This window comes from Apteryx mantelli, chromosome 16 (genome assembly GCF_036417845.1).
Source record: "Apteryx mantelli isolate bAptMan1 chromosome 16, bAptMan1.hap1, whole genome shotgun sequence".
Lineage (NCBI taxonomy): Eukaryota > Metazoa > Chordata > Aves > Apterygiformes > Apterygidae > Apteryx > Apteryx mantelli.
Genome location: NC_089993.1, coordinates 1,689,812 through 1,702,566, shown reverse-complemented (window position 1 = coordinate 1,702,566; position 12,755 = coordinate 1,689,812). Strand labels below are relative to the sequence as shown.

Sequence of the window (12,755 nt, the reverse complement as noted above, 5' to 3'; positions counted from 1 at the left end):
GGTTTGTCTTCCACAGCACTATTGACCTGTTTTAGCATCCGGACTTCTGAGATCCTAGGACAGGAGGAAGCACTGCTGCAATGCCGAGCAGGTGCTCAGCTCTGTGTCTTGGAAATCTGTCTGTGCACCCATCCCTACCTGCCAGGTCCCGCTGCTTCTGTGTGCCAAAAGCATCACGCACATTTTAGGTGCTGGGGCTGAACTGTTATTCAGTATGGGCATGGTCAGCAGAAGCTGACACCGATGTAGATCTTGCAAAGGGCAGTTTGGCTGCTGACCTTTAGGTCCTGCTCATTTGTGCTGCCTGGGCCCTGTGAGCAGGGTCTGGAAGCAGTGTGGCTGTAAGCTGGTGCCTCCCTGCGTCAGACAGTGACCCCCAGCTACAGGATCTGAGCTGCCCCATGGCAGCGGTGCCATGGTTCCCTCCCTGGGAGTGCTGGGTGAGCAAAAGGGCGCAGATCTCTGCACCGCAGAGAGCAAACATGCCCCAAGGTTTGCGGGAGGCTGCAAGCCCTTGAGTGAGCAGGGCCCCATGGGCTGTGTACTTGGCGCTCCATGGTGGAGGGTTGGCCCTGTCTGCCTCCTGTGCTGGCATCGGTGCTTGATTTTCTGGTGCTGACAGAGCTGTGATCACCCTGGATGCTGTGTGTTATCACTGTCAAGTCCCGCTGCCATGGCAGAGGTGCAGTATTTGCTTGCGTACTTAGGTAACATCTCAGGGGCCAGCCTGTCTTGCAGCTCAGTTCTGTTTCCATGAGGTTCCATTTAAAACCAAAGGCATTCTCCAGCCCAAATTGCATTGCAGTTTAAGTCCTTCCAAAAAAATGAAATAAATACCCACGGACTGTAATTCGAATTGCAGCTCAATTAGGGCTCATTCCCAGTACGATCATAAAACCTCCAGTACGAAAACAAACAACCCAACCAAACCACATCCAAGCCTGACAGCATCCTCTGGAATGCCTTTAAAATAACAAGGAGGGGGCAGAGAAAGATGAAAACTGTGTGGCCGGGGGTAGATGGCCCTTCATCCCCACGGGGGAGCCCAAAGGTGGGATGAGCTGGTGTAAGACAACACCTTTAGGGACTGCCACTGGGAAGGAAGTGAAGGATACGATGGAGGAGAGGGCTGTTTACCAACAAGAAGAGGTTTGGGGTCTATGAAGTAAGGGATATGACAGGCTCCCAGCAGGATGGGGGGAGTGCAAGGAAGAGGGAGATGAGGAGGGACGGATAGGTATTTGTGGAGCACGGTGGCTGTGCTCTGAGCGGCCCGAGTCGGGGATGTGGAGCCCACCACGAGCACAGCGGCACGTGTGGGTACAGAAGGGCTGGCGGGTGTTTGGAGCGGGGCTGTGCAGAGCAGGGAGCACAGCGCAGCTTCCAGGGAGGATGGGAGCAGGGACCGCGGCGGCTGGAATGCGTGTCCCTCGTAACCCTGGCTTGCACCGATTCCAGTCAGTCTGGTGCCGAGGTTCGGGTTTCACTGTGGACTTTAAACCCAGCCATATTTAGCGTGCGCTTCTCTGGCCTGTGAGGGAGGGGAAGCCGCAGCACAACTAATAAAAAAAGCCAAACAAAAACAATGTAATTAAAGAGACTCAGCACTGTGTGTTCCCATAGCAAGAACATTTACCCAAGACTTCCTTGCTCAGATACTTAATGTCAAGCAGCAATTAAAGGTTGGCATTGTAGGGAGTGCAGCAAGGAGGATTTACCCTTACTGGGATGCAGGAGCTCAGGGGCTGTTTGCAGCTCCAGCTCAGCAAATCTGGCTCGGCCCAGTTGCTGCAGTGGTGGGGAGAGACTGGAGAGCTCTTGATGTTGGGAGGTGCCATGGGGACTAGCAGTGCTGGGAACGGAGGATGGCAACAAGCTTTTCTTCATCAACACGAGCAGCAGCTGCTGAGTACCGGTTCCTGAAGCCCTCCAGACAGGAACATCCTTAGTCTGCAACACACATACCCAGCTAGCTTAATCCCTCAGAAACTGGGTTGTGCTTAAGCAGAAACCCGGATTTTCTAGTCGCGAGCCACCAGGCAGGATAGGCCAGAACCTCTGCTGGGGTAAATCATCAAAATAACCCTGAAGCCAGTGAAACTGTGCTGGTTTATACAGCCAAGGGCCTGGCCTGACATGTTGATATTAATTCTCCCCTCCAGTGTCTCCTTCTTGACCCAGATCTGTGGATGGAGCCAGTGAAAGTCTCTGGGATTTTATTTTTCCACACTCTCAAGGACTGATTTATGGTGCCCAGAGTCAGGCTGCCCTGCGGAGAGAAAGCTGTTGAGGGGAGGCCTTGTCAGCCAGTACCTGCCTTTCAGAAGAGTTCCCTGATGGATGGTCTCCCGACTGCTTATATTATCAACTCTGTCTGGTTAAAAAAAAAAAGGCCATTGCAAATAGTCCCTGATCATGATCACTGAGGAGAAATGTCTCCAGTGTGGTAGAAATATTACATGTAATATGCATGTAAAGATAGAGGAGATAGATAGAAGGGGACAAGTGTGTATGTAGGCACAGCCAAAAAGGTGTCACTTTGTGACTACAGGGAGTACACAGTAGCAATCCTGATTGTGATGGAAGACAGGATATCATGGATGCCTAAGGAACTGAAAGTCTGATTTCAGTCATATTTTAATGGGAGTTGAGCCACAGGGTCTTTCTGGGCTCGTTTAAAACTCCCAATCAGAATGCTTAATTAGAAGAAAAAAAAAGAAAAAAAAAAAGAAAAAGCATTATTGTATTGCAACAGAATTTGTTTGAGCTTCTCCGCTCCCTTCCTCCCCCAAATTTACTGCTCGGCCTGCAAAAATGGTGTGTTTTATGGGAGGCCAGGCCTCTGCAGACTGTCAGCAAGTGATCTACTTGGTTGGCTCTGAACCTTTCTTAGAGTCCCAAAGTTTTTGCTAACCTAAAGTCTCTGTCTCTCTCAAATTTAGAGCGTATGATTTATAAGGGACTTGGCTCATGGGGACTTGTGGTGGATGGCTGGCCACACTGGAAGGCTCTTCCCCACTGCCCTGCCAACGGGACACGACTGTGCCTTGGAAAGACACTCTGTGATTGTTCTCGGGCTGATTCGCCTTTGCGCTAGCACTGTGCCGGCTCCGAGGCAGTGAGGCTTTGTGTGTCCCTCTTCCGGGCTGCGTTTCCCAGCTGCCACAGCTCCTCCAGCGGTCGCTGTGCCTGAGCAATAGCCAGCATGAAGGAACATCTCCCTATCCTCTGGCTGGCGCAAGGGTGTCCTTGACATAGGCTCATGTGGCAGCCACGTTGCTAATACAAGGTTTTGGCAAGGGAGGCCTGCGGCCTCCTGTTTTGGGGAACAGTCTCTACAGGGGAAGTATGACACAGTGACTTTGCTCACTCGGGGAGTCCTCTGCTTCTTCCTCTGCAGTGGTGCAGGGAGCTAAATGCTGGGATGAGTTGCAGATTTTGCCTGAAGTGTGGACTTCTTGATGTTTATTCAAGCATTGAGTTGCTAAGGGGTTGCTCTCAAATCCAGTGCCATGCCATGAAGAGAGCAGAGGGTTGCATGGTCTTGGGGGTCCCCTCTCTGCCACTGGCTTGGTCGCAAGCTCCTTGAGAAGAGAATGCCTGGCATGGAGGCCCAGGGTCCCAGTGAGACAACCTGCAGTAATAAGAGCAGTGCCAAAACAGTGCCTGATGCCTGGCTGCTTGGGAGACCCTACACAAACCAGGCGTGCTGGGCAGCAGCTCCTGGCCTTGCTGCTACGCTGAGCCAACAAATGCTTCTCCTAGCATCAGGCTAATAGTATTGGGCTTCTGGAGCACAAACAAAAATGTACTGGCAGGAGCAGGATCTATATAAGTTAGAGCTGTTTTTGCTAAACAAAAGAGGCATACTCATTTCAGCTCCATTCAAAACAAAACCCAGTGGGTTTGCCAAGTGGGAAAAAGAGAAAATCTGTAGGAAACAAACAAACAAAGCCCTGGGTCTGGTTTGCTGCCTTTCCTCAGGCCCAGGTTCGATTAAGCAAGTGCATTTTTGATGCAGGCAGATGTTTCTGCTGAGCAGAAATGCTGACAGTGGCATTTGGCAGCGTCAGCCTCTGGTGGGTGTATGGCAGGCCCTTGGCGCTTGGGCAACGTGTATGGCTGGATGTGACCAAACTGTGTAGGTACAATTGGGACCAAGACTGTGAAAAGCCTGCCCAGCTCTTACGTGTTTGCAGGAAGGGATTTCACATGGGCACTCTGCACAGCAAAGTGGCAGGAGCCCTCTGGAAACCCTTAGCCAAGTGCAGGGCCCTGTGCTTCCCTGCCCCATTCTCTTACAGCTGGTTGAGGGTTTTGCAGTGGCCAGAGAAAGATACCTGAGCTCTTCCTTCATTTTGGTGTCTCAAAATTAATCCTTGTGTGTTTAGATCTTCACTGGACTATTTAACTGATGCACGTTGCTCCATCTTTGCACGGCCTGGGATAATTTATGCTCTCTGTCACTCAGCGTGTGTGTAGTTGTGTGTGCTCTATCTCCATGCTGCATTTGGCAGTCACACCCAAACCACAGGTTTGTGCTGGTACACAGACAGGACTGGAGAGCTGTAGCCAGGTCCTGGTGCAGAGGCAGAGCTGTGCAGCATGGTTCCAGAGGATCATCCTTGGGAACCACTCTGGTGGAGGGCAGGTGTCCTCTGCATGTTCTGATATGTGTGGAAGTAGAGGAGCAATCCACTGTCATTCAGGGTGGAGCAAAGCACTGCCTCCCCTACCTGTGCTCAGTGGCCATGGCTGTGTCTTGCATCCCTACATCCTCCCTTCCACCTCTTGTTCACCATCCTGATATCCACTCAGTAGGGCTGTGTCATGAATTGCATCTGGCAGATATTCATGGCTCTTTCACTGCTTATCCTCTCTTGACCAGATATGGCCAGATATGTGAAATATTTAAATATCTGTTTGAGGTCCATAAACCTTGGGATAGGCTTCAGACAGTGATTGTCTGAAGACAGTGAAATGTAGCATTTTGTCCTATGTTTGGTGTGCCTTTTGGTAGACAGTAGGATTATGATATCCCACTGTTCTGGGAAGCACTTCCCTACTTCTGCACTGTTTCAGATCCATACTCTATTTCCCCAGTCCTGAGAACTGCTTATACTCAGACATCAAGTATGAGTACATCAGCAGTTCCTCTTCGTGCTGGAAGCTGCATTTCTGGTTCATGTCCACATGAGCTGAAAGGAGCTTGTTTGTGTGTTAGGAGCTAGAATAAACTCTGCTGTAGAATATTTAGCAGTTGAGTGTGGCTGTAAAGTGTAATTTCCTGCAGAATGTATACACCAGCTTAGCAAAGTGAGCAGGATCCTGGTTGTGTGTTCAGTGTGAGTGTGGTTGAAAAAGACCCCTCACTCAGATTTCTTCTGAAATAGTCTGTACAGCAATGCTTTTGGGCAGCTTGCTGGCTGCTCTCTTGATGCAAGTTCCCATTTCTAGGTGAGGTTGGCTGGACTGGGCTGGGTTTGGTTTAGTTTCACTGGATAACTATGTTTTCTAGACTTCTCCTATCCTTTGCCTGTTCCTTCACTGGACAACTTTATGAATTGAATTGAACTGCAGTTCAAGAGAGCATCCCTGGAATCTTGCACTAACATACCATTGACATCCATGGCACCAAAGCAGCAGAGTGTTCCCCATGCCGCTAAGCTATAACAAGCACTCCCAAGGAACCAGCCCTTGTCCTCTTCCCCACTCCAAGTCTTATCTTCCTTTCAAAGAGTTAACACCTTTCATCGTCTGTCTTTTGGAGTCCCTTTTTCTTGTGCACAAAGCCTCATGGCTTTTTTTCTCTGCTGCATAAGGCTGCAGACAGCCGGGAACTGTTTCTCTAAGTGACAAGCCACCCACACTGGGGACAGGAGGCATGGTGCTGAGCTCATGTCTGCCACTCCGGGCTGGAATCTGCCCTCTTGCTGCCAGCGTGAGTAGGCACTGTGATGAGCTCATTCTTTCCAAGGCCAGTGTCTGAACAGGGTGGGTGGGGGGCTAGGAGAGGATGGGGAGAGCTTAGTGAGGTCTTAGCAGCCTCAGTCTTGGCTTTTGGCTTGAAGACCATCGCCGCCACTTGCAGTGGGTCGTGCATATCAGCCTTCCCACAGCCCAGGCTCCTACTGGTGGTAGATGGCTTGGGGTGTCTATTGTGTGCCAGGCAGCCACATCTGCTGACCTACAGGCAGGACAGTCATTGCCAGTCCAGCCAGGTACCTCCAGCTCCTGTGCCTGAGAGGGGACTGCTTGGCAGCAGAGAAAATGAAGCGCACGATCCCTCTGTGGGTTTGCAGTTCTGGTGCAGCAGACCCATAGGTGGCCTGTGCTCTCTGCAGCAGGAGCCTGATCTGGGCATTGTCCACGGCTGCGCATGGAAGGCCAACCTTGCTGGGCTTGGCTTGGGGGAAGTGGGGTTCATTCCAGTAAGCTCCAGGGTCTGGTCTTTGCTTCTCAGCTAACAGGACAAAACAGCCCTGTCTGACATGGACTGGTTCTCTGCTGGAGTCTCAGAGAGGCTACGCCCTTAAACAAAATGCACTTAAAATCATATAATTACAACAATTATTAACACTGTTTCCTAGGCCAAGATCTGCAGCGCTGGAAACATTAAAACCCAGGATATGCAGAAACCGCAACATTATAAACTACCCAGTGGATTTGCTTGTGTTCATTACAGGAAAAGAGAAGGATAAAATGAAGTTGTCTTATGCACATCCATCCTCATGTGTTTTTTTTTTAAAAAAAGGCATTGCTTTAATGAAATGGGTCTGGCCAACCCTACTGAATCCTTTAAAAGTACCTCAGCCTTTTCCATGGGTTGGGTGACGGAGTTTGTTAGTAACTGATTGCATGTGGATTTATGGCAGTGGAAGCTTGTTGTCCGTGCCATCTCCCTCACAGTCACAAATGCATCCTGCGGCCAGAAGGCTGAAACACTGGCACGGGAAGGCACCTTTCTCCATGCAGTAGTGTTTGCAATAGTCTGTAGGCAACTAATTAGCAACAAGAACAACAAGGTGGTTGAGATAAATTTAGTTCAGCTTCACTGAAACCACAAGGGCAAACGAGCTAATTGTAGTGTTCCTGCCTCCTCTGACCTCCTCCCACCACCTCCCTAGCAGGATCAGGCTTTGCCATCAGGGTGAGCTCGTGTTGGCTGGTTGTACCTTAAGGACACGACATCTGTGGGTGTTGTTTTCAGCTATCAGTTGCTCCACTGCACAGTTTAGCTCTAGATAAATCAAGACCACTTCACTGAGTCCAGATGACTCATAACCACAGGGCAGGAAACTCTTTTATCTTTGGGGCAGCCAGTTTAATATAGATTGATGTTCACTCCTGAGCTCTGAATAATTTCCGTCTCTTTACTTCTCATTAAAGGCAAATCAGATGAGGGAAAATAGAGAGAAATTTCTCTTTGTCTTCTGTTTCTAGTATCTCTGAATAACTTCCTCCAAACTCTGGAGTCTGTGTGTACTGGATCGTTTGCCATCTATATTATTTGGCATAAAAAAGACAACCCTGCTTCTGCTCCAAAACACACTCCTTTTTTGAATGTTGATTCTGCAGGCATGCATGCAGCAGTGTTCTGTTACGCCAGAACTGTCTAACCCAGCTTCCAGAGAGGTAGTTTTAGGGTCTTCCTTCCTTTTCCTGGAGTAGGAAAACATTGTTGCTTCCCCGGTTCAATGGGAACTACAAAAGGATTAGGTACTTTGCCAGCTCACAGACAAGCCTGTTAAAAGAGCAGTCTTCACCTCCAAACGCTAGCTAGGGATGAAGAGATGAAGAACTATGTGGCAGGGAGCTTTTAAATATGAGAGGAAGGGCAAGATTTTGCTTCAGGATCTTTCGAGTCAATTATTTCGCTTACCTAAGTACATCAGATAACACTGTTTCTTTGGGCTTAGTCCATGGGTCAGGACCTGCCTTCCTGGTTGACTCTTCCTGCGAGTGTGCCATTCCTGTACAGGCATGGATGGGTTTTCTCTCTGAATTTCTGTCCACCAGTGACAACAGAGCTGCATGAAGCTTCTCCAGTCCTTTGATTTGTGGGGTCTTGTATTTGCCATGTGTCGAGCCCCAGCACGTTGGCACTAGAAGTATTCAGCTGGTCTACCATTCCAGTATTGGCCTTGCCAGGAGCTTCTTCATGTCCATGATGAAATAAGAGGAGTACAGTCTGGCATGGCCATAAGATGAGGAAGCTGTGCCCAGAACCAGGTGTGTCCCATTTAGCCCAGAGCTGGTTACACAGGGTCTCTGCCCAAATGGTGATCCCACTCATGCCAGATTCTTCCATGTGGAGAGCTGCTTTCCTTCCTCATTTGTTAGAAACCGTAAGACCCTGCTGCATGAATTTCACTAACCTTTGTGTGGAGACATGGTTGATCAGGGGGCTGGGGGAACATGGAGATCTGACTTGCCTTCTGAAGTTCGTGTCATTGGTGTTCTCAGTGTATCTGTTTCCATAAACTGAGCAGCACAAAGCCCTATGTTTGGAGAACACTTCATCCCTGGAAAAATCCAGACCAGCAACTCAACACCGCAGCTCAGGCCTCCCTCAAGACATCTCACTCTGTAGGCTGAACCCAGTGAGATGAGGTGACTGGCAGGAGTCAACCTCCCCACCATTTACTGCATTTAAATATCACAGTAATAAAAAGGTAAAATCATTAAAGCACTCTGCAGCCCACTGTGCCTAATCTGAAATCAGGATGATGAAGAGCGCATAGTGAGGTTGTTATTAATATCTTGCCTTCTCATGATGGCTTTATAAACATCATCATCACAGTCACAGCTTCGCAGTAGCATTTTGGCATGACCTTCTAGACAACTGTCCTGCTTTTTGTCATGCTCAGCCCTTGCTTGATATTTAACCAATGAAATGGCATGGGGAAGACCTTGCCCTTAAATATCTGACCTTATACACAAGGGTATGAGGTCAAAAATTAGAGAAACTGTGTTAAGCTTAGTTAGACCAAATACTCCTTAGACCTGATGCTCCTTTAGTGGGAATTGTGCCACTGGCTACAGCAATAAGGGGATCAGATGTTTGACGCCAGTAAAAATACTTGATCCTGTAACAGATGGCTCATGGGCAAAAGCCCCATGCAGCAGTGAGACAAAATTTGCACTGAAAACAGGGGACGTTTGCTGGACAACATTCTGGTGTGAACACAAGGGTCAAGTCCAGAGAGAGAGAGGCAGTTCCCCATGTGCAAAGCTGAGAAAGGATGTCCAATTTCTTATCCATTTATACATATTTGTCATGGCTATTTAAAGAAGAAAATCAAAATCAGAGTGGAGAGAAGATATTTTAGCTTAATTAATGTGGACTGAAGTTTAGAAGCTGAGGAGTGACTGTTAAGCCCTGATCTTCCAGCGTGCAGGAGGTTGGGAGTCAAACAGTGGCTAATCCCCTTAGGGGCCTGGCATTTTTCTTGGTGCCATTAGAAGTTGGCTTTTGTCCATTTCTCGCTCTCATTTTGCTTTCAGACGATGTCATTTGCTTGAATAAAGACCCTGGAGGAAACAATGTACAAAAGAGAGCTCAGGGTGGTGATAAACAGTGGGAGACAGGTTCCCATTAGAAAGATAAATACAGAGAGGTCAAATGAGGCCATCCTAAGCTGACTTCAGTGGTCAGTGCTCACCTGGAGTGTGTTCAGGAGGGTGATGGACATTCTTTGCCACTGCAGAGGAGTGTGCAGACCCTCACTACCAAGTGGGCCGGCACAGCCCCAGACAATAAGATGCAGCTCTTCTCTGGATGTCCTGGATATTAAGAGACTGGGCGTAAAGAAGCTTCTTCCCAATTTGATGGATGGGGACCAGTCGCACAGATGAGCTCCCTGAGGTTGCTTGGGGTGTCTGAGCAAGTAGCTGAGCATGGCTGCCCAGGCTCCAAGAGCAGTGCAGGGCCAGGCCGGCTCTTTGTCCTGGCCTGGAAGGAAATCTCTCACCCGCAGGCCTTGTTCAAGCACAGAGGGACCCCCACGGGGCTCAAGAGACAGCAATGAGGAGAAGGGAAGAACTAGCCTTTTGTGATAAGACACATGCGTTAGGACATTACTGGCATCAGCTGCCACCTTCCAGCCTCCCAATGTTTGATGGTACCCTGAAGCAGAAGTGATCACGTCTGGCTTGTCCTGGGTTGTGCTCTGGTGTCCTAGTGTAGCCATCCTGCCACAGATTGCCTGCCTCTGGCTTTCTGGTACCCCCTTGCAGCTGCCCTAGGCTGGGCACCCGCGTGCCTTTTTTACCCCCCATCTCTTCTCCATTTCCTAGGTCATCCTCCCCGAAAATGACACAGCAGATGCGGGACCTCCAGCTGGCACAGGCCAGGAAGCCACCAGGCCCTTCCTCACCGAACGCTGCCAAAAGGCTCTACCGAAACCTGTCAGGGAAATTCCGCGTCAACTACACATCCTTCGATGAGGGCAGCCTGGCGGGCAGGAGTGAGAAGGAGAAGCTCCGCAAGTCCTACCTGGTCAGTGCCCCATGAGTGGCCATGTACCAGCCCTGACAGTGGGCACTCCATGGCCCTGCCCAGTGTCCCACTGTTGGGGAAGATGGATGCAGGTGTGGGTGATAGCTGTTACCTGTTGTGGCATTGGGGGTGGAAGTCCAAGATTGCATGAAATGAAGCCCCTCTGCAGCAAGTTTAGCTGGAGCCAGCCCAGGTGTTTGCTCAGCTGGCTGTGCCTATAGAGAACTGATGCCTTTGGGACAGGGGCAGCCACCCTATTTGGTGTCTCTGGGGTGCTGGTGAAGGCTTGAGGTGTTGGGTGGGATGAAGGAGTGTTCCCTCATGCTGAGCCATCCTGCGTTTCTTGCTCTGTCCAGTTCCAGAGCAATGCTGCTCTCTTTGAGGCCGTGGAGCTGCAGGATCTGGACAGGGTCCAGGAGCTGCTGAAGCAGTATAGCCCCGAGGAGCTGGATCTCAACACCCCAAACAGCGAGGGGCTGCTGCCCCTGGACATTGCTATCATGACCAACAACGCTCCCATAGCCAAGGCCCTGCTCCATGCAGGAGCAAAGGAGAGTCCACACTGTAAGTTGGTATAGGGTGAGCTTCCCTGTCCACATCTCCTGGGTCTCTAGATCAGCAGTACTGGGGACACTGGATAATGGAGTCTGGGTGAGGAGACTGTCACCAGGGTGGGAGAGGCTGCAGCTCTTCGAAGCAGCCAAGAGGACAGACTCTGAGCTACCTGGCGCATGGCTGACATCTCTACCCTGCATGCCAGTGGAGTTACCAGCCACAGCACCCAGACAGCGCTGGCCATGTCCATGCTGCACAAGCCAAACTCACTGGTCAGCAATCAGGAAAGGGGAGGTAATCGGGACATGGGACCCACATTTTATGGACAGTAGAAATTTCCCTGGAGCCTAAGCACATACTGTGGTAAGGATCTCTCAGGACCAGGGCAAGGCTGGGTCTTTCTTGTGCTGTCCCCAGGTGCTTGCAGCTTGTGCACGCTGTCGCTGAGGGTGAGCCCCCCTCCCATCCTGGTGGAGGTGAAGAGCTGGGCAAGTGATGGAACCATGCATGTCCCTGTGGGCTGACAGCAATCGCAGGGCAGCAGGCAGTGGCTGGGTCCTGGACCCTGGGTCTACTGTGGAGACAGAGGCAGCACAGATGGTGGCAAGCATCAGATGGTTTAGAGCAGCTGGGCAGGTTTCATCTGCTTCCCTGAAGCCCAGACTAGACAAAGTGTGTGTCCAAGTTCCAGCAGGCTGGAAGTGGGCTGTGCTGCAGCCACAACAGCTCTGGCTCCATGGGCGGCTGCACACACAGCAGCCCCTACTTCTCATGCTGGACATGTCAGGCAGCAACCAGGAAAGGTGCTGGCTCCATGTTTAAAAGCAGGAACCAAGTAATTAATAGTGCTGTGGTAGGAAAACGAGCCTGGCCCTTCTGCACCGTCCTGCCCCTCTTCTCCCAGTCACACACTGGGGAGAGGAGGACATGGGCCAGTCAACTGCTCCCCAGGAGCAGTACACCGTGGGGACAACGGGAATTCGGGGTGCCAGCGGAGCCTGGGCGTGGCCTAATCATCTTCTCTCCCTTTTGATCCTTGCCCGGGACACGCCATCCCTGCCTGCATGCCTCCCCAGTCGTGAGTTTGGAGAGCCGCTCCCTGCATCTCTCCACGCTGGTGCGGGAAGCAGAGCAGCGTGTCAACGAGCTGACGGCACAAGTGGTGAATGAGGCTCCCAACGCTGACTGCTCTGAGAAGGAGAAGCAGCTCAAGGCCTGGGAGTGGCGATACCGGCTTTACAAGCGTATGAAGGCAGGGTTTGAGCATGCACGTGAGTGCCAGCAGGAGGGATGGAGGGCAGCCCCTGCACTGAGGGGGAAGGAAGGGAGCAACATGCGGGTCTAGAGTTGTGGCGAGGGAGCTGCAGCAGCACCTGTTGTAAGAGCACCCAGCAACCTGCAGCTTGGAGGCTTGCCTGGCAGTCACTGGCAGGACCTGCTGTAAGGCTACCCGACAGGTGTGAGCGCTCTGGGAATGTGTCCATGGTCTGGGATGGGAAGGCCCAGGAGGGACAAAAGGCGGTGAGGGGCCTGGAGTGACAGTCATTGCTCTAACAGTCCTTGCATTCTCCGTCCCCAGGAGTGCCGGACCCCCCCACCAATGTCCACCTCTCTGTGGCTAGCAGCTCCTCAGTGCAGGTGACCTTCTGGGAGCCCCTGAGCGTCAACTCAGCTGTCGTCACCAAGTACAAAGGTCAGG

At 51.0% G+C, this 12,755-nt stretch overlaps 1 protein-coding gene across 1 annotated transcript in view; it reads left to right on the top strand.

The window, feature by feature from the left end:
• Positions 1-12,755, top strand: part of LOC106482405 (ankyrin repeat and fibronectin type-III domain-containing protein 1-like) — a 269,112-nt gene that overhangs the window by 237,545 nt on the left and 18,812 nt on the right. The window contains exons 6-9 of the mRNA XM_067306533.1: positions 10,300-10,501; positions 10,858-11,065; positions 12,133-12,327; positions 12,636-12,749. Of these exons, the coding sequence (XP_067162634.1) occupies positions 10,300-10,501; positions 10,858-11,065; positions 12,133-12,327; positions 12,636-12,749 (719 nt within the window). The remainder of the gene's footprint in view (positions 1-10,299; positions 10,502-10,857; positions 11,066-12,132; positions 12,328-12,635; positions 12,750-12,755) is intronic.